At 44.7% G+C, this 22,063-nt stretch overlaps 1 protein-coding gene across 1 annotated transcript in view; it reads left to right on the forward strand.

Moving 5' to 3' along the window:
- The window catches only part of RAB31 (RAB31, member RAS oncogene family), a 126,548-nt gene extending 108,683 nt beyond the window's left edge, over positions 1 to 17,865 (forward strand). Inside the window, exons 6-7 of the mRNA XM_026495985.4 lie at positions 1,533 to 1,642; positions 14,360 to 17,865. Of these exons, the coding sequence (XP_026351770.1) occupies positions 1,533 to 1,642; positions 14,360 to 14,457 (208 nt within the window). The 3' untranslated portion in view covers positions 14,458 to 17,865. The remainder of the gene's footprint in view (positions 1 to 1,532; positions 1,643 to 14,359) is intronic.
- The last annotated feature ends 4,198 nt before the right edge of the window (positions 17,866 to 22,063 follow it).

The following is a 22,063-nucleotide window of genomic DNA, read 5'->3' on the forward strand; positions in this document are numbered from 1 at the left end:
ACCTTCTCTCCATTCTGACACCATATCCTTCACTTGTAAATCCACCCTTACACCCAAGGCCGTGCTGGGTGCAGAACTGACTTTGAACAGTATCTGAGGATGAGGATACTCCCCTGCCATGGGGCCTTTCTCAGGCTGTGGCATCATAAATTGTCATTCATGTTCTCCCCGCTTCATGGCCACACTCCACTCACCTTCTCAGGTTCTGTTGATCAAAGTGCGTCACTTCCTGTACTTCTGTGTACTTCCTGGACTTCTGTACACCACTTGTACTTCTGTACTTCCTGTACTTCTATATACTTCCTGTACTCTGTACACTTCCTGTACTTCTGTACTTCCTGTACTTCTATATACTTCCTGTACTCTGTACACTTCCTGTACTTCTGTACTTCCTGTACTTCTATATACTTCCTGTACTCTGTACACTTCCTGTACTTCTGTACTTCCTGTACTTCTATATACTTCCTGTACTCTGTACACTTCCTGTACTTCTGTACTTCCTGTACTTCTATATACTTCCTGTACTCTGTACACTTCCTGTACTTCTGTACTTCCTGTACTTCTATATACTTCCTGTACTCTGTACACTTCCTGTACTTCTGTACTTTTGGTGCTTCTGTACTTCCTATCATTCTGAAGTGCTTTATTGCACCTTTATTATTCACGTATTGCAGATGTTACAAAGTTGTTGTGGGTTAGAGTAACCACGGATGTTTGTGTTCACTCTCAATTATTGGTTCCAGAAGGCAGGAATTACTGTTTTCTCTAGCACCTACAAGAGAGACTGGCATATAATAGCTGCTCAATAAATATTTATTGAATAAATGACTAAACTTCTGGGCAACAGGAACTGTGTGTTTTTTCAATCTTCGGATCCACCACAGCATCTTCACATTAAAAATAGGTCAATAAATGTCTTTCTAGATTATTCATTTAAATAGAGTTCATGTCCTATCAATCTTTGCAGGAAGAACCTTTTACAGGCGAAAGTCTGGCTCTGTCCTATTGCATCGCAGCCATTGTAGTTATAACCATGTTCATTTCCAGACATTCACATCCCATCACATATTCTCTCTGATTTGTAAAAGACAATATGTAGAAAGTTCTACAAGAGCATGTGTGTGTGCAGGACTGTGCACACGTGTGTACATGCACATACACACAATTTTTAAAAAACTGTGAGTCATTATTTAAGGAAAAGATTGAAATCAACCCTAACTCTGAAAGCTGAAATGTGTGCTGCCATCTTCCTAAAGAGTTTCCCTAATGTTCTGGAGTTCTTACCTTCTGTGGGGCCGGGTACAGCGTTTTACATGTGGGGATCCTAATTCCATGGACGCCAGAGACCAGGTTTTAAACTTTAAACATTTTCACCCATACTAGTTTTCAGTACTTGCCGAGCGATTGAGTGGTTCTTCTACAGGACTTAGATAAAGGAGCTGTTTCCACATGAGCTCTCTGTTTGGTGTGTTGGGTTATTTATAGGGTACAAATGAGCATTCATTTCTGTCTGGGTGTGACCTCTTTTCCAGGGAAGTTCCCTTGAAGGATGCTAAGGACTATGCTGAATCCATAGGTGCTGTGGTGGTTGAAACAAGTGCAAAAAATGCTATTAATATCGAAGAGCTCTTCCAAGGAATCAGTAAGTACCTGACCTACGTTTTTGGCTTTGCTTACGTTTGTATGCTTCTGAGAGTCAAAGATAAAATCACAGGGTGCTGCCTAGAGCTTTCCCTCTGTGTGACTCTGTCTGATGCCATGGCTGTAAAACCTACAGTCTGCACTGTTACTCCTGACCTATAGCGTGCCTCCCGATTCTGAATTTCCACAGTTCTGTGCTTTAACCTGTCAATTCTATGTTTTGTGAATCAAAATGAAGTAACTGTCTCAAAAGAAGTCATTTTAATTAAAAAGTTGTGTGTTTGACAGCATTTTGTGTTAGTTTATTGAGGGGGAGAGAAATAAAACAGTGATAAGGTGTAGAAAACTAAAGTCACGTGTTAAATGGAATGACTCTAGGCAAACAAAATAAAGGAGACTTTTAGTAATTTATTTCACCTGGTGGTCATCAAAAAAAAAAAAAAAGTCTCCATCCCACAAGACCTGAAATTGGGAATTAGGTGGACACTCGATTTTTCTCATTTTTGATCAGCCAGTTAATGGCAGGTGGCTCCCTTCTTTGTCTCCTGTTCCGGGTCACATTATAATTCCCTTTCTTTATGCCGGTTCTCCGTAAGTAACCTTTATCTAAGACCTGTGTCCCAGCTGACGACCAGATTTCCCCTTCACAACTTCTTTGGTAAAGATATTCTGCGCTGGGTTCCCTCAGAGAGCTCCCAGCTGCCGACTGTCTTGGGAAACTGTCCTGGGGTGCCCCCAGAGCATAACTGGGGACTTTGCCCAAGCATCAGCCTTTACTGAGGTGCTGGGGCTAAGTGGCCTAGGATACCCCCCTTCGGAAAAGTCGAACCCCTGAACAGTTGGCAGTTGTTTTCAAAGGTCTTATCTGGTTCCAGACAATTCCAGAAGGGAATTCCAGAGGGGAAACTGATGGTTTGATCTCTGTTCTGCCTGAGGTCATTGTTGGCGGTGCTCTCAAAGTCAGAGGGGCCGTCACTTCCCAGAACAGAGTTTATTTCCTTTTAGCTGGTTTTGGTTCATTACTTTAGGCTCTGAGAACACATAGCAGGGATTATTTTGTTTGTTTCTTTTGGCTTGATGGGGAATTCACTTAGAGAAGGGGAACTCTGACCTGGGTTACTTACACGATACAGAAACGCACACATAGCCCCAGCCTTACTTGTTTGTTGGGGTCCACACCACCTTCCTTCCCGTCCTCCTTCGGAGGTTTCATGTTCCCGATGTTATTTGACCCTCTCAACAGAACAGTGTTATCCGTGCGTGTTGACCTTAGTGAATGAACTCTAGAGTGCTAGGTTGTAATTTTATGTTGGAAGCCCTGGATCCCCAGACTCCTGCTCCTTCCTGAAAATGGGCCATGGCTGTAATGCTCAGCTGTGAAGCAAGTGCTCAGCTCCCTCTGTTTCTGCGGGAACGCTGGTGACATCCTTGCGTTTGGCTTGAACTCATTCCATTAACCTCATTTTCCCTCACATCACACTCGTTCTTTTCCAGTGGTATTTGGCTTTTCTGGTATGTTAGGCAAGTTGTGTGACTAGTCAACATTTTGTTTTGATTAAAGGTTTTAATTAGTGAAGCTAGATAGTTCCTGATGACTGTGACATTGACCCCTTTCCTTTGCACAGCTTCTGACACGTTCTGGAGCCCTCTCCCCAGCATTAGCCCCTGGCAAGCAGATGGTGCAGACAGCAGTGGCCTGCGGAGGAAGCACAGTGCTTGAGGTTTCAGCACGGGCTAGGAGACTTTCTGAGGTTTACACAAATCATTATTCAAATAAAGAGTGAAATAAGAACCGCAAAGAAGAAAATAAGCCCAAGCAGCAAGTATTAATATCTTAGCTGGAAAGGTACTTCTTCGTCTGGGGAAGCCAGTATACATCTCTTCACCCGTATGAGGTCTTTATGGCTCGAGGAGATGGGGACTATGAGTGAGGAATTCCCAAGATCTTGGTTGTCTGCTTCATTTAAGAAAAATCACATGTTTGGGGCGCCTGGGTGGCTCAGTGGGTTAAGCATCTTGCCTTCGGCTCAGGTCATGATCCCAGAGTCCTGGGATCGAGCCCCACCTCAGGCTCCCTGGCTCAGCAGGGAGTATGCTTCTCCTGCTGCCCCTCCCCCCACTCACAAGATCTCTCTCTCTCTCTCTCATAAATAAATAAAATTTTTTTTAAGCATGTGTTTTGCTTAAAGCACTGGATAATTATGGCTTCAAGTTATGGCTTCAAATAGTTAATTCCTATATAAGCCATAGAATAGTAGTACCATCTCCTCTTCTACATCAAATAAGCCATTTTTCTGTTTCATTATACTTCGGTTAAAATCACCTTAGTAAAGAAGCATGTAAGTCCACGGCCCAGAGCAAGACTTCTAGCCATGTGTATACCGTAAGCGCTGGTGCCTCTTTACTCCTTCAGGTGAATTTCTTGAGAATGGGGGTTGTAGCGTAATTACAGGTTAATTTAAGATGCGGCACGGAGTGCACCTAAATACGCTGCAGAGACGTTTCGTTTATTTTCTTTTTCCCCTGTTCCTACTTGTATTACATGCGCTCCTCCCTGAGCTCAAAATAGAACGGGATATTGCTGACTTGTACGCTCCCCAAAGCAATGTTCCAAAGACAAACGTGCCTGGGAGAAAAGATGCAATAAAAGAAGTGGTGAGAATAAAAGCCCTTTGAAAAGGTGTACTTAAACAACATTAATTCATACTGACTTGGAGGAAGAGACAGACGTTTCTCTTCCATATTCCCCGAGTGTTCATAAACCAGAAAGAGACAACCATGTTTTCTAGGCATGAGTTAATGTATTTACTACCTGGACATTGTTTTGCGAACTGTTATCTGTCTGTGAAGGCTGAAGCTACTTTGTAAAGGATTTGGGTGCTGCCCTGTTTTGGGGGGCGGGGGCTGTGCACAGTCTGTCCTCACGTGGCGTCCTCTGATTGGCATTCCTCCATGTGCCCTTTTCTTGATCCCATTTTTGGAGCCCCTTTACTCCGCTGCCTATGTCTCCTTCTCCTCCCTGCATTTCTCCGCGGGGTTGTCCATCTCTCTTTCTTGAGCTCTTATACCTTTAATTGGAACATTGACGTTTTCCTCTTTGAGTTAAAATATAAGAACTATTCTTGGCCAAGAAAGTTGTGGTACATTTGAATGTTTCAACTGGTGTTTGAAAGCACAAAGATATTCTGTTGCTGTTTACTCCTGATAGTGTTACGTATCAAAACCAAACACTTGATGGTCTTCCTTGTGAAACTGCTCTCTCTGCCTGACTCTGATTGAAAAGTGTGGCCCGCAGCTCTTGTGTCTGCTCCTCAGCCGGCTTCGTCTTTACCTCCTCCTTCGCACATCTGCTGTCTCTGACCCTGAATGTGATAACTTCCTCCTGCCAACCTTAATTCCTTGAAGGTCCAGTTCCTTATGAAGTCTTCATCTGCCCCAACTCTCATGGGTGGTTCCTGAGGTTACTTATGGCTTCCCCATCATTCTGACATTTGAACACATTTAAGTGATTAAACTAAATGAACACATTAAATGAATATTCTGAATTTTTCTCCAGGTACTTCAGGCATACACCTACAGCAAAGTCTCTGCGAGCAGATCTTACTCTGTCATATTCTCGATAAAGCTAAGATGAGTAGATAGGGTAGGGCTAAATTCAGGTTTTTGAATTTGGATCTTCATTCTTTTTTTTTTTTTTTTAAAGATTTTATTTATTTATTTAACACAGATAGAGACAGCCAGCGAGAGAGGGAACACAAGCAGGGGGAGTGGGAGAGGAAGAAGCAGACTCATAGCGGAGGAGCCTGATGTGGGGCTCGATCCCATAACGCCGGGATCACGCCCTGAGCCGAAGGCAGATGCTTAACCGCTGTGCCACCCAGGCGCCCCTGGATCTTCATTCTTGCCTCATGATCTTCCAGAAGATGATATTTCAGTGTGGTCTCTAGATCAAACAAAATGCAGTCACTCTTCTATGGGAACTTAGGATTGGATGACACCAGTCCATCGGACAGTGTCAACCTAGTATCTCTTCCTTCATGTCTTCAACAAACCTATCCTGTACTCTCCTGTGGGTCAGGTGCCTTGCTAGACACACGGGACACCAAGATGGACAAAACAAACTGCTGGTTAAGGCTGGAGACAGCCTGTCAGCACAGTCGAATGGATGTATAATTACACATTGTAATAAATGCTTTGAAGGAAAAGAACAAGGACTGCGGGGATAGCGACAGGTGGGGACTTCAGATCGGGTGGGGGAGATCTCCCCAGGGAAATGATTTTAAGCTGGACCTGGAAAATGGACAGAGGCCAGTTGGGCAAAGAGCTGAGGGGAGCTGTCAGGCTCACTCAGGCCGAGTGAGCACTGGGAGTTGAGTTCCTGAGGCAGGAGGTGAGGTGCTGCATTTTGGGGAAAGGAGGCAGCTGGTCTGCGGTGGGGAGCTCAGGCACGGCGCTGGCAGAGGGGCGTGGAGACTGAGCCAGGTCCTTGCCTGCCCTGTACTGGGAAGGAGGGGCTGATCTTCTGAATGTAGCTGGAAGCCCCGAAAGTGTTTTAAGCAGGGGTGTGGCATATGCAGTTTACACGGAAAGACCCCCACTTGAAGAATGTACAGGGGCAGGGAAAGGTTGGAAATGGTTCCCCAGGCAGGGTGCTGTTGCAGTCGTGCGGGAGAGGGGAGGCTGGGACGGGGTGGAGGAACATGGACGTGAGTTTCAGAAATCTTTTGGAAGTGGAAGCAATAACACGGGAAACAGGCCGAGCATGGAGACCTAGGGACAGAGTGGTACAATCTGATCCTCGCTCCCTGGGTCCCCTTTCCTGGCACACGAAGGCTCCCTTGGGGCTGCATCTGATGGGAGCCTACCAGACTGCATTCTGGAGTGTGAGAGACACAGATTTCGGTTTGTGGATTTTAATTATTCAATTTAAATACTGTTTCTGTATTTTCAAAAAACTCTCCCTGAGGGCAAAAAGAGGTGGAGCTGCAGGCTCACCAGAAAAATGTCTGTTTTGGGGTGGGAGCTCCGCCAGACAGCTGTGCTTTTGTTCCAGTTAATTTGAATGCTGACTATGGAGAAGAGAACGCAAGGCTTTCTTCTGAATATCACACTGTAGACATTAAGCTAGGTTTTTTTTTTTTGTTGGTAGTTTGAGAACAAGGTGAGAAATATTTTTTCAAGTGAGTATAATTAGAGGTACAAGCGTATTGGTTTGGAAAAATTAGACTAGGGTGTTCCTGCGAAAGGCAGAAAGTTAAGACTTGGGGGCAGGGATCAGGTCTTGTTCTATAATCATTCTTTGCACAGTGTTAGCTTTGTTAAGTGCCCCGGATTTTTAAAATTCTCTAGTAGTTACTTTTTGTTTGGAACAGGTTTAAAAACAAAACGAAGTGTTTGCAGATTTTATGGTGGTGTAGCTAGCTGTCAAATGGAAGTAGGTTTAGCCATTAAGGGACAGGAAAGGACAAAGACAAATCCTGTCTACTTTCTTACACCAAAAAAGTTAATTTAGGGACTGCAATAATAGGGGATGTCTGGGAAATAATGTTGTTTTCAGAATACGGACTAGCGGGATATCAAAAGCCCTAAACATGTGTATCTTTTATCCCAATGATTCCAAAGCAGAAATTGATCAGGTGTGCAAAATGTAGCAGGAATGTTTAACACACAGCACATTCTCATTCTGTCCCATTGTTGCAATTGCTTAAACATTTATTAGCTCATTCAATGTACCATTTTGCTGTGAAATTGGCACTGTTATCATCCCTATTTTACATACGAGGAAACTGAGGCATAAAGCAGTTTGTCAGTTGCTCTAGGTCACAGAGCTAGTAAGCGAGCGGCCCATATTAGAAGGCTGGCAGGGGCCCTGGAACTTCTAATCTGTCTCACTGCTCATTGCCTACGGCAGTTTATGGTAACATTATTCATGATGGTAAAACCAGGAAATGACTTAACTGTCCAAAAGTTGGGAAATGGTTTTTAAAAAGCCATGCTGTCACCAGTATAAACTAGTGATTAAAAACGATGATGTAAATCTGTATTTCCTGACACGGAAAGGTAGATTGTCGACTGTGAAACAGAAGTTATGGACCAGTTTGTGTAATATCCCGATTTCATAAAATATGCACCATCTAATATATAATGGTAAATAATATATTCTTCTGGGCGAAGGTTGGAAGGAGATACATACACTTAAAATGTTAACAGTGGTTGTTTCATGGTGGTGAGGTTCCAGGGAACTAAAAAACAAAAACAGGCTTTAATTTGGAAAATTTTAAGAATATACAGCAGTAAACCAAATAACCTAATGAATCAGCATGCACTTATAACGAAGCTGTTTCGTCTCTACGCCACACTCCCCCTTGCCCCCCACCTGAATTATTTTGAAGGCAATTCCAGACATCATTTCATTTGTAAATATTTTCAGAATGTAACCTTTTTTACATAACAACTTCATTATTACATTAGTAATCATAATGCTGTTATCATATTAATATCACCAAATATTCAGTGTTCAAATTTCCAGATGTCTCATATTTGTCCTAAATGGTTTCTCCGTTTGCATCTTACAGTTTGCTTGAATCAGGGTGCAAATAAATTCCACACACAGTGATGAGTGGATATGTCTCTTAAGCCTCTCTTAAGCAAGAGAGCCCCTCTCCATCTTTCTCCCTTTGTTCTCCCCACGTAATTGCTTTATTCAAGAAATGAGATCAGTTGCCCTCCGTGGTCTAACACAGTATGGACTTCGCTGGGTGGGTTCCTGGGTTGCTCAGTAGTATTCCATTGCATGAGGAAAAATGTGTTAATCCAGTCACCTAACATTTGGGGTGTTTCCAGGTTTTGGCAATTAAAAGTAAGTTTGCTGTGAACATTCACATACGAGTCTGTGTGTGAATAAGTACCTCAGTGTGGAACGGCTGGCTTATCTGCTAGGTAATGTTTAACCAGTTAAGGGACTACAAATGGTTTTCCGAAGCCTTGTTAGCATTTTGCATTGCTATCACAAATGTGGGAGAGCTCCAGTAGCTTCCCGTCCTCGTCAACACTTGGTCTGGTCCGTTGATAAAATTTCAGTCATTCTGATGGGAGTATAGTGGTATCTCCTTGTTGTTTTCATGTCCATCTATCCAGTGACTGATAATGTTTGCTTTTTTATGTGCTTATTTGCAGTCCATGTGTCTCTTTGTCGAAATGTTTCAGATTTTGCCTGTTTTGTGTTGTTTTTCTTTTTGTCGAGTTTTCAAGATTATTATTTTTTATTATGTTAGTCACCATACAGTACGTCATTCACTTTTGATGTAGTGTTCCATGATTCATTGTTTGCATATAACACCCAGTGCTCCATGCAATACGTGCCCTCCTAAATACCCATCACTGGCCTATCCCATCCCCCACCCCCCTCCCCTCTGAAACCCTCAGTTTGTTTCCCGGAGTTCATAGTCTCTCATGGTTCATTCCCCCTTCTGTTTTCCCCTCTTTCATTTTTCCCTTCCTTCTCCTAATGTCCTCCCTGCTGCTCTAAAGATTATTTTTATATATTCTGGATACGTGGTTTTTAAAAATCAGTTATTTGTTTTTTTCTAATATGTTCTCTCAGGCTGTGACTTGCCTTTTCATTTTCTTGACAATGTCTTTGGAAGAGCAGAAGTTCTTAATTTTGATGAAGTCTGGTTTGTTACATTTTCCCCTTGTGGCTAGTGTTTTTTGTGTCTTATAATTTTTAAATGTTAAAATAGAAAAATTAAAGGGACATATCTATTCAATGGAATATTATACAACCATAAAAAGAAATGAGCTATCAGGCCATGAAAACGGTAGAACACGGTAGAACTTTCAATGCATATTGCTAAGTGAAGGAAGCCAATGAGAAAAGGTGACATTGTACTGTATGCTCCCAACTATGTGACAGTCTGGAAAAGGCAAACTTATAGGGACAGTGGAAAGATCAGTGGTCGCCAGAGGCTCATCAGGGGAAGGAGGGAGGGATGAATTGGGGAGCACAGAGGATTTTTAGGGCAGGGAAACTACTCTGTATGGCGTTGTAATGGAGGATGCCTAACATCATACATTTATCAAAACTCAGAGGATATATGACACCAAGAATGAGCCCTAATGTAAACTGTGGACTTTCATCTGTAATAGTCAATTGTGATAAATATTCCACAGTTGTGCTAGTCGTTAAAACAGGAAAGTTGGGGTGAGGATATTAGGAGTTCTCTTTACTTTAAGCTTAACTTTTTCTGTAAACCTGAAACTGCTCCGTAAATACGTAAATAAATAAAGTCTATTCATTTAAAAAGAAAAATAAAAGGAAAAGATGCCCTTGAATGGTAAGGAAGTCTAATGATTTTAGAGTAACTTAAGCCCCTCCATATTGAAGACTTCTGGCATTTGGGACTACCACCTTGTGGTGACCTCCCCCTTCTTCCATCTGTGGGCGTCACCATGCCTTCAGCAACCTAGACATTGATCTTTGCTTTTCTTTATCCCTCTCTTTTCTTTATCTCTCTCTGTCAGGTGTCTTCCCACAGTCCTTCCATCCTTGTTTTCTGCTTCTCTTCATGGCACCCAGATCAAGGCTCTCCTTATCCCTGACTGGACTTCCTGTGCCATTCACTCTGCGTCTCCTAAGCCATTCTGGTCCCGAATGGAGTGTTAGCTCATTTTCCAGGTCTAACCTTCAAGGTCTTCTAGTAAGTCCAGTATTATCTTCTTTACAGCAGCAAAAGAACAGTTCAGAGAATGACTCATGTGGCATGACCAGCCCCCTGGCCCTTGCCCCCTTCTGTATTCCAAGAGCTGTGTTCCATGCTTGTGAGCCACGGCAGTGTTTCACAGAGACACCCCCCCACGCCCTCCCCAATGGAGAGGCTTAAAGGCCATTATCAGGCGTAAATACTGCCAAGTCCTATTGGTCAGTTTACCAATTGGGGTGATTCAGAGCATCAGGATGAAGAAATGGGAGTTACACAGCAGCTACCAGCCCCTCTAACACCAACAGAAGAGAGCCGAGCTGAGTAAACCCTGGCCTTCAGTAAGAGGGGAGAAGAACACAACAGCAGAAATCGCAGGGAGGCCTCCAGGCTCACACAGGGCATGGCCTGTCCTCCACACAGCAATGAGAACAGCTGCAGCCAAGCACGCTGTTTTATTTTTGTTGTGTGTGAAAGCATGACAGCCCCCGGTCCAGAGCCATGATCAAATTTATAGGCTTGGAGTTTGTTTTTTTACATATTGCATTCCCGAGGAATCATTTATAAAACTTGCTTTTTCCCTAGCCTGTCAACTTTCAGGAAAACTAAATTTCAAAAAAAAAAAAAAAAGTCCTTTAACTTTTCCCAAGCACAATCTTACACAATCCAAACCTTATTAAAATAAACACCCTGGCTTAGGATTTCTGCTCCAGGGTGACTTGTTATGGAGATTGTGTACTCAAAGGATATTTTGTAAGAGTAGAAACCTGCCGACGATGATGTTCAGAGCCTTTCAGATGTTTGTGTGTGTATACATATATATTTATCCTGTTCTCTGCCCCGGTAATTAATACAGATTCAATTGTGTGATCGCCTTGGTACAAAATGCCTTGGCCATTTTCCAGAACCATTCTTTTGTCTAAGTACATTTAACCTTTCGGTAAGTTCTAAATAGAACTTACCAGATCACAAGATCGGGGCCCGTGTGTTTTCACAGCACTGTGGGCTTCCTTCTGGTTTTAAGGTGCTTGCCTCATTGTTATGACTTGCCTTCCTCGACCTCTGCCTTACAGTGGGAGCGTTTCCCTTCCTCTCACTTTGACGTGGGGATCCCAGGTTGTGTTTTGTGGAAGAGTAGGATGGGTGCCGATCCTAGTACCTGAACCCTTCTCCCCAAGCAAACTGCACTTGAGACACGCCCAGGACCCGCTCACGGTCATTCGTTCCTTCCATATTGGTAAGAGCTGCAGATTGATATGGCCGAGTGGCTGTCCGGTTACTTTCTCACAGTCTTATTATTGGTGAGGGAAGGCCATGCTGGAGATATTAAATAGCTTGTCCAGGTTCACATAACTGCAACACTGACTCTCAGATCTCAGGACCACTTAACTAGAGGAGAAAAACAAAGTCTAGGGAAACTGCTGTAACTCTTGGAGAAACACTTTGTCCTAATAAATGAGATTTTGAATATTCTGAAGAGAAACAGGACCTAGCGCCTCTGAGAAGCCAGGTTTGACAACTGATTCAAAAACGCGCTAACAGTTTAAAAGAAATAAGAGAGGAATCTTTTTGAGGCATAACTTGGGTCTATTGGATCTTGCATCCTAAACTTTGTCTTGCTTATTGTCCACGGAGGAGAGAAGTGGGAGGCGGGAAAGAGGGAGGAGGACAGGCAGAGCAAGGAGGGCTGCCGACGGACTGCCCTAACGTTTCTCATTGTGCTTTCCATTTGCTCCTGGTTTCTAGATTTTCTCTCAACCTTTGTGACTTCAGTGTGTTTTGTATGCAGAAGCTGTCTATGTATTTAGAGTACATTTCCTAGGAAAGACCTTATGACATGGGGCATGTAGAATAAGTCACAGATAGGAGGACTAAACACGTAATACTCTTTTGCAAACTTTTTTTTTTTAAGATTTTATTTATTTATTTAGAGAGAGAGGGAGAGAGTGTGCACAAGCAGGCAGAGTGGCAGAGGGAGAGGGAGAGACAGGCTCCCTGGAGCCTGAAGCTGGGCTCAATCCCAGGATCCTGAGATCATGACCCGAGCCGAAGTCAGATGCTTAACCGACAGCCACCTGGGGGCCCTAGTTTTTTGCTAACTGTAGAGTTAACAACATAAGAATAGCATGAAGTTGATATTAATATAGGATGTTGATTTTGATATTGTCAAAACTACTGATCAGTGGACAGTACTTGTCTTCGTCAACTAAGGCCGCAGCTTGCACCCATCAGAATGATAATTTTGTCCCAGAGCATTTCAGATGCAAAAGCCGAAGCCCCTATTGTAGCAGCTAACACATTCAGGAAGCTCCTGAAGTCTTAGAAATTTAAATAATGATATAACGTGACACCGTCATCCCTCCGAAACACAGCACTTGCTCTGGAGGAGTAAGTAACACTTGATTGGCAACATCGGACCTAAACAAATCAGCACTGGTAGTCCTTGGCAGCTTTTCCCTCTATTTATTGCTTAAGCTTGACAGAGCAGAAGAGGCATTTTGCTTACTTCCTTTAAATTACGACTAATAAAAACACACAGCATGTCTCCCATACTTCCATTCTTGTTTGCTCCTGGGTCAGTACTGAACTGCTTTGAGAACGGTGCGTGACGGCTTTGCTCGGCTTTGTGGGCTGTCCAGGAGCGGCCCACCAGTGGCTTCAGAAATGATTACAACCTTCTCATCGGCTTCATCATCAAACGAAGAACTCTACCATTAATTTTGGATTTTGGATAATCGCCAATGACCTTAATCTTTATGCCTGAGCTTTGATGAGTGGCCATGGCGCCCAATGTACACAGCGCACCAGTACCTTTGTCATTACCTACTTTTGCCCCTGGTGAAGATGTACCAGGGTGATTGATTCTGTAGAGTCTGGAGGTAACCCCTGCTTGCACTGAAGGCCTTTGTGTTTGGAACTAATTTCCCTTCCATTTCTAATGACTGCTTACTGAGTAAACTGATATGCTGATGAGCTGATTTTAACAACCTTCATTTTAGAGCTAATGTTGCAAGCCTTTTTATGGGGGATAGAAATGTAGCAGAGAGAGTGAACGCGGTGCAGTGGGAAGGACACAGGCTTTGGGACCCATCAGAACATCAAGACAATCAAAGAACCACCTGTGCCACTTGACTGTGGACGTGACCTGCAGCGTATGACCTGAGCTTTCTGAGACTCAGTAAAATGATGAGACTAGCAGCCATCACACCGACCTCACAGCCTTAAGTGAAGACAGTGCCCGTGAGCGTCTTTGAAAACTGTGAGGTCCTAAACACATACTTGTCATAAAGCTTTATTGAGCTAAAACTCACATACTGTCCATTTCATCAGTTTGAGTGTACAAGTCACTGGTTTTAGTATATTTACAGAGCTGTTCATCAACACAGCTTTAGAATATCTCTATCATCTCAAAAAGAAACTGCACACCCTTTAGCAACCACCTCCCTATCCCCTGCCATTGCCTTCTTAATTTTTACTTTGTGTTTATTTAAAGAGACTGTCGGACAATTTTCACAATTTCATTAAGTAAGAATAAGATGACTCGTGCACGGCAGGATGAGGGCTGGGGAGCTTAGTGTTAACGAATGGTGTGGTAACTAGGAAGATTATGTATCTATTTGAAGAAGCAGAAAGATGAGTCCTCATGGTTACCGTGGAGGCCCTGCTGCCGTGAAGCGGCTCGCTGCAGGGGGCAGACCCGTGGGGGGCTGGGCAGGAAGCAGCGGCCTGGTGCCGGTGCACAGTCAGGAGCGTGGGGTTCCAAATCCGGGGAAATCCATGCTATCAGGAAGCTGCTTTTACTTTTCCTTAACTTTCCAAACAGGTGTTTGACTTCAGGCATCAGTGCAAGGAAGGAAGGAGGGAGGGAGGGAGGGAAGGAGTGAAAAGAGCCATTCCTGGACCCCTCTACTTCCTGCATAATCCGCATGTTAAGTGGAGGTGCTGAGGTGGGGTCACAGCCTGTATGTGGTGTCGACTGGAAAAAAGTAAATCAATACTGGCCTCCTCTTTTGTTCCAGGTCGCCAGATCCCACCCTTGGACCCCCATGAAAATGGAAACAACGGAGCAATCAAACTTGGGAAGCAAGCCACGCAAGCCAGCCGGCGGTGCTGCTGACCCGTGGGCCATGGTCCGCTGTACGTGAAGAAGCCAGAGCCCACCTCCCATTCTCGGCAGCCTGGCACCCCGCGTAGGGAGAAGTGAGATGCTGGCATGGCATCCTGGAAGACCTGCAGTGATGGGGCAGGAAATGTCCCTGCAAAAGGCTTTTAGAAAACTCCAGAAAAATCCGCCATACTGCCACAAATTGGCCTTTGGTGCATGAAATGCACGTGAGAGGAACAGATGTTAGGTAATAAGCACAGTTGAGTCTTTTGTTGTTGTTGTTAAAAACCTTACAATGTTCTTTGATTTGTACAGCAGTCTCACTGGCCTGTCTGTGTGTGAGGTTCTGAGCTGGCCTCCCCTCTGACTTCCTGGGTTCCTCAGCCCAATTTCAGCAAGTTCCCCGGTGCCACTGCCTCTGTCACCTGACCAGCCTTCCCTGAAAGGTTCATTTCATTTCGTTTCGCTTACCTTTCAGTGGAGTGTAATTGGATCATCACTCAAGCTAGAGCCTTGAGCCATTATGAAAGTGGAGAAAGATGTATTAGAAACTGTTGTCTACACCTCTGACTTTTACTTGATGCCTGTGTTTCTAAGTTTTAGTCGTATATAAACAAACAAACCAAATCTGACTAAAATACTTATTGCAAGTTGGGGGGTTGGGAGGCCTAGTTTGAAAGAGTCATTTGAGTAGTTACCGTGTAAACGGTGACAGATGCAGGGTAGAGATATTTTTCCAGAGACTGCCTGGGATGCATCATCTCCACAGTAATAAATCCCCACTCTCTTACAGAAGGTTAATTCACAGAGTGGGGTTTTACTAAGACACTATGTCATGGTGTCATATCTAGGGGGAAAATTAACCGGAGGATGCTTGAGTCTAAATCATAGGGCAAACTGCTACTACTATCAGTCAGTAGGTTACAGGAAAGCCAGCCAGAGGAAGCACCAGCACCTTAAGATTCAAGACCCCCCCCCCAAATTACAAAACTGGAGAAAGTATTTTAGAAGATGCCACGCTTGGGCAGCTGGGCAGGTGGGACCAGAGGTCCAACCCTAGAATGCCCAGTCGCTGAGAGTAGGCTTTTGTAAAACCTTCCCTTCTAGATTCCCTGTCTGCTCAATTAATTGAAGATGTGTGAATCCAATGGAAGGAAAGGAAAAGAAGGCACAGAAGGGAGGAAAAGCCATTTCCACTAGAAATCCAAATCTTATTACCATTCTAACTTCCATAAATACCTGGAATCAAGACGCAGTTGGTTTCTTATTAGGGCTTATATTGGGAGGAAATTCTTAAAGGATATTTGGGTCCATGCCTTCTGTGGAGAATAGGAAGCTGTCAAGACTGGCTGGTCTCAGGAATGGTTAATCGGGCAGCATGGTGACAGGGCCAGCTGGCACCTTTATGGCTAGGAACATTCGAGGCCCAACAAACATTAATAGAAAACCTTAACATAAAAGCCAGGAAAGAGATGGTGAGATGACAAAAGACCTCAGAGCTCCAGTAACTCAGTGTGAGCTTGCTTCGGAGGCTGTCATGGCTGTGCCCACCCTGCTCTTGACAGGTAAAGACACTGAGATCACCATCAACAAAAAGCAAGGGTCCTTGAGAGAGTCACGGCCAAGTTTACACTCATTGGTGTGGACCACAATCAAGAAAACAGGTGGAAATCACAGATTTAGGGTTTTTTGTTTTTTTCTAGAAAAACTCAAGAATATGCTGTCAGTTGGCTATTGCCACTGCTCCACTCAGCCTGCAAGAATGGTTTGACAGTCTTAGGGTGTGCAGGCCAGAATCACTTAGTTTTGGTTCGAGAGTGCCTCTTAGCTCTCCGAGGCACTCAAAACCTGCTAGCAAGTGGCATCTGGAAGTCTTGGCAGAGCCTTTGCTGGGCTTTTTAGGGTTTTCTCCACATTGTCGACTTTACCAGCAGCCAGCATGCTTCTGCTCACAGGCCAAGTGATGACCATGCCTCTTCTGAAAGTTAAAAAATTGGGGCTGCAAATTGAATGACCTCTTCCCAGGGGGCACGAAGGCTCGTCGTGGAACCTTTCCTCATCTAGCTGTCCCCAAGAACCTGGGTCTCTCTCTAGACAGCCGCTCAGGTTGCCCAGCTAAGGCGGTCCACGTCCCCGCGGGGTCCCCAGCCGTGGGCGGGGGCTTCAGTGGTTGCATCTTGCATGGAAGAGCTGATGTTAATCCCGTGTAGCGAGCAGCCCACGGTGAACAGGTGGTCTGATTGCAGAAGCACAGTAAGGGTGTGAACCACTCTTTTACCTTTCTGTATTGCCTGAACTCTTCCAGCCAGTCAGATGACCGTATGTGTGTAATCACTGCTCAGAGCAGTTGGGGAAACGAGTACACAGCCCTTGGGCACACGTGCATTCGTATAAACGCAGAGCCTCCTTTGCAGATAGACGCTCGAGCCTCGTCCGCAATGAAGCTTTCTTACCTCCTTTATTTTGCCTTGAAATTACTTTCTGGCCATTCTGCTCATTGAACTCTAGCCATGTTGTAATATCATGAAAAGGCCTGGAAATGACTATTGTTCCAAAATGTCAGGTAGTTTCATGTGATGTAAATCTTCCACATAATTTTCCAAACTTTGCTTGTTTCCCCTCCTTTTTCTTTCCTTCCATGTGTGTGTATATGTGTAAATACGATTTTGTATTTGTGACACCGACATGTAATTCATGTCACTGGCTGAGTCTGGCTCGTGCCTGTGTGTTGTACGGTGTAGGCCTGGGTTCTCATAGGGGTCACTTCCCCGTGGGGATCCCTAAAGTGGCACTGGAGTTGTGCACACATTTTAGGTTGGTACATAATTGACTTGCCATTTTATACTTGAAATGGTACACCAGGGTGCTCAAGACGACGTTACCTTGCAGACTGTAGAAGGTTGAAGACCTAAAACTGACTTTTAGCCAACGGAAGGGCTGTGCCCCAAAGAGATCTGAATTCGTTTGCCGAGGGAGGTTTGGATGAGGGGAACTATTTCCTTTATGGTCAAGGAATAGGGCGTATGCTGGCTGAAGCCAAGCCCCTCTTGCGGGACTGAACTCACTGCAGTGCTCACAGCCGGTCGAATTACAAGCTAGCTTATCAACTACAGGGCTCTGAGCTGTATTCAGATCCATTCAGCATCGAGTCTGCTTTTTCAGCCATCGTCGTTGGAAGCAGACCCAGTGATCCAATGTCAGTGCTCTGTCGTGTACACCGTTCCTTTTTCTCGTGTTTCTGTAAGGGGCTTCTGGCTGGGCTGGACCCAGCTCTCGCATGTAGAAGACGCAGCTGCGGACGGGACCTTTCCACCTTGCTTTCTATAGTAACGCACTGCCCTCCACCTCACCCAACTGCATGTGTTCTTTGGGGTTTAACACACACTGATTCATACTAATAAATATTGTAAGTTTTACCAAGTTTGTCTTTTTCTTATGATGTTCAGTAGGATCATTTTTTTTTTTTTAAATCACAGTTACCTGAGAATAAAGCGTGGTGATTCCTGGAGGCGTTTGTGTACCGGTACATACGAAGACATGTATAGGGGGTGTTCACTGGCATTGTTTGTAAAAGCAAAATGTCTTCCCCTAAGGAAATCGGTAATAAAATGTGGCACAGCCACATGATGAAAACGATAGGGTAATTAAAATGAATACAACCATGTATCTTAAAACAGAATGTGTCATGCAGGGCTACATACTGCACACCCCCAAGGGAGCCACTCTCCTAGCAGCCTGTGTGAATGGAAGCTCAGCAGCTATGCAGTGCACAACCTGAGCAACAGAGCTGTGGCCTAAATGAGGGAATAAAACAAGTTGAAGTAGTAAAAAACATATAAATTTACACAAAAACAATCATGTATGTTGTTTGTGAACGTGTGTGTGTAAAAATAAAGGAGGAATTAGAAGGCAAAACATCAGCTTCATGATAATGCTCACCTCTGGGGAGGCAGCAAGTAGACAGGATCAGGGAGGGGAACAAAGGGCATTTAATAGGCAGTAATTTTTATTTATTTCATGATAGAAAAATCTGAAGCCAATATGACAAAATGGTAGCATTTGGTAGTTTCAAGATATGTGCTTTATTAGTCAATGCATTTTGCTATATTAAGTTATTTCAAAGTGAGGCTATGGAAACAAGAAACAATAAAAGATGAATGAAGCTGACTTTGTAAATGTGCTAGAAAGAATTCATAAGTGTAATTGCCAGCTTAATGCTCTCAGTAAATTTTACGAGGCTGACTTATGCCCATCCTTTCGTCATCCCAGCTGCCCCCGCCTGCCCCACCCCCCACTCGGACTTTCTCTCGCACGCCTGCATCTTGTGTCTGCCGTGCAAGGCGCTGTTTGATGCACGGATGGACGTGGAAAAGAGTGTGACGAGGCAGGAAGGCAGTGCCTGATATTCTCAGCATTCAAGTCACTCCCGCGCTGGGAAGCCACTTGCAATATATAATGAAACAAGAAACAAAATAAAAACCACCCTCACCAAGAGACCCAGTGTTCTGATTTCGTGAGAAAACAAGCCTTTCTTTTGCATTTCCTAGGAAGTGGTTAGCCATCTATGGCAATGTGGGGAAGTGTTTTAGAACAGCCCAATGGATCATTGGATTTAGCCGGGAACCGTCGTGCAGCCCAGCCATCTTTGTCAATAGCGTTCTGTACAGACGGTCCCGCCCCTCCTCCGTCCCTCAGTCCTGCCCTGTCCCAGCTTGGGGTTTAGTTCATAGGACCCAGGGTCTGAGGAGTTGTGCACTGAGGCACCTCACACGTTTTTACAAAACAACTCGGGTTGACTTATGGGCTCTGGAGAACGAGGGCAGAAAGTCCAGAGGTTTACTCAGCTTGATCTCTGGGGATTGCCTATGGCTGTTCTAAGCAGTCATTAAACCTTGCTGCTCAAGAGCTGGGCTGGCTGGTCAGGAAAGGAGGGTGAGCTCATCCCAACTTCGTGAGCGTCTGTCTCCAGGAGCGCCTTTTCTGAAGTTTCGAGACCACAGCCACGTGTTGTTTCCGCTGGCTTCTTGTACGTCTGAGAAGCTACCTTTTCTCCTTCATTCCAGTGTGTATGGAGACAGCAGACAGATAATACCAAGCACCGGCAGGCTTCTGAAGATGGGCGCTCTTACACATGCTGGTCAGAGCATAAATCCACAGTCTTTCTAGAAAGGGTTTGATAATGTGTATCTGAGACCTTTGAGAAGACTGCATCCTGTGACCCACGAATCCTGGTTTTCTATTTGTAGGAATTAAGTGTGTGTGCTTGTGAGTATGTGTGTTTGTACATATGTGTGTGTGTATGTGTGTGTATGTATGTGTTATACATATAACATACACATTACCCATTACTGAATACATGTTCATCTGACACAGTGTCTTCAAACCATGAACTCCTGTATCTTACAGTTTCCGTGGGCAGGATTTGGGAACAGCTTAGCTGAGTGGTTCCGGTGCAAGGTCTTTAACAGGTGAATTGGGGATGTTGACTGGGGCTGCAGCATCTGTAGCCTTGACCGCCTCCCTCACGCGGCTCTTGGCAGGACGCCCCGTTTCCTTGCGGGGGGGTGGGGGGCTCTCCATACATTGCTCAAGTGACCTCATGTCATGCAAGCTGGCTAGCGCAGATTTATTGATTAGTGATACGCACATACTAAGGTGTTTGTCCCAGTATCATTTATAATAATGAAAGCTTGGAATAATGCACATGATCTATGATAGGAAAATAAATAAATTATAATAGAACCACAAAATAGAATACCGTAATCATTAAAAATGACAGTATCCAAAATCAGTGGTATTGGCCACAAGAGTCAGAGGTATGAAAATGTACTCTTTTCTTTTTTCTGCCATATCTTCATTTCTACCCTGAGCCCCCTTTCTGTGTAATGTGGAAAGCTGCATGTGGTTGCCCAGCGAGCTTGATCTCATCAATTCAGTGGCTTCCGTCGCTGTGGGCGTAAGTGTACTCTCAGGATTGAACCCTCACTTTCTCCCGGGGGGGCTGAATGCATCAAAGCTTCTGGAGGGCCACTGTAGTATTCCTGGGTCTCATGGTCTGGCCCACACAGTGGTCTCTCTCTGTCTCCCTTGTCTTGTGTACTGCCCCCCCAAGTCTGCTTATATACCCGATTTAAAGCTCCTAGGAAGATTTTGGATGGGAACATGAACTCCTCTGGGGTCCCCAAAGATTGGTAGGACAGCAGCCTGGGCTGGAGTGGGAGGCTCTGTCAGCAGAGGGGTTCCTCTATTGCTGGGGTTCCCTGAGGCCAGCCTGGGGGGGTGCAGTTCTCAGTCCTCTTTCTGGGAGGCTGGTGGGAAGCTGGTGCTGGGCCCACTGTACCCAGGTTGTGTCTGCATGTGAGCTGTCCCAGCTTCTCCATTGCTCCCTTCCCATAGCCCAGTGCATGTAGGAGTGGAGAGAGGCAAGCCATAACTTCATACTAGCTTTGTCAGGGCTTGCCTTTTTGAGTTCCCAAATCCTCTGCTCATAGGCAGACTTTATTGCCCCACTGGGGAGCTTGTGACAGTGAAGGGGGCACTGTTAATATCAGGCTGTGACAACAGGATTAAGTTGGATGGTCTCAGGAACACTGGAACACATGGTCATTCTGGTCCAGCCTCTTACCCATCTAGCAAGGTGGAAGCTGGTGTTTGAGAGGTGGGGCAGAAAACTCAGGAGTTCCTGGGTAAGTACCTCATCACAGCTGTCTTGGTAAAGTCACCCATCCATCCATCCATCCATCCAAGAAGTATTTGTCGAGGGCTACAGTGCGCCAGTGCTGAATGAGCCCTCCGTGCCCCAGCAGATGTATGCAATTTCCAAGCTTATAAAGGAGGAAACAAATATATGGGAAAAGACAAAAAAACCAAGAATGGCAGGAATGAGAAGGGGATGCTCCTTTAAGGGTAGACAGGGCAGCTTGACTGGGAGGGGTAGGAATCAGCCCACCCCTTACTCATTGTAAGATCCTGAGCCAGTTACTTGGTTTCTCTGAGCCTCAGTTTTCACCTGTCAAATGGGGATAGTACCCACATCACAGGTTTGATGTCAACATGAAATTGTCTTATAAGGTGCTTAGCCCAGACAACCTAGTGGCCACAGTTATGCTATTGGCTTCGACCTTTGTTCTGGATTTGTGAAGTGACCTCCTAGTTGCCACTTTCTTATTTTTGTTCCTTTCCCTGGATGAATATAGTATAGAGATTAAGATCAGAAATCTAGGGACGCCTGGGTGGCTCAGTTGATTAAGCATCTGCCTTCGGCTGTGGTCGTGATCTCAGGGTCCCGGGATTGAGCCCTACAATCAAGCCTGCCCTGTATTCGGTCCCTGCTCAGGGGGGAGTCTGCTTCTCCCTCTCCCTCTGCCCCTTCTCCTGGTTTGTGCTCAAGAGCATGCGCTCCCACTCTCTCTCAAATAAATAAATAAAATCTTAAAAATAAATAAAATGAAAAGAAATCTAGTGTCAGTCCACCTGAGTCCAACTCCCAGCTCTGTAATTTGCTGGCTGTGGGATGTTTGGCAGATTAATGTCTCTAATTCAAGTTTCCTTGAATGCAAAATGCAGAAAATAATTCCTATGCATGCTTCTCCCCAATTCTGGAATCCAAAGAGCTTCA

Source organism: Ursus arctos, unplaced genomic scaffold (genome assembly GCF_023065955.2).
Source record: "Ursus arctos isolate Adak ecotype North America unplaced genomic scaffold, UrsArc2.0 scaffold_17, whole genome shotgun sequence".
NCBI classification, from domain to species: domain Eukaryota; kingdom Metazoa; phylum Chordata; class Mammalia; order Carnivora; family Ursidae; genus Ursus; species Ursus arctos.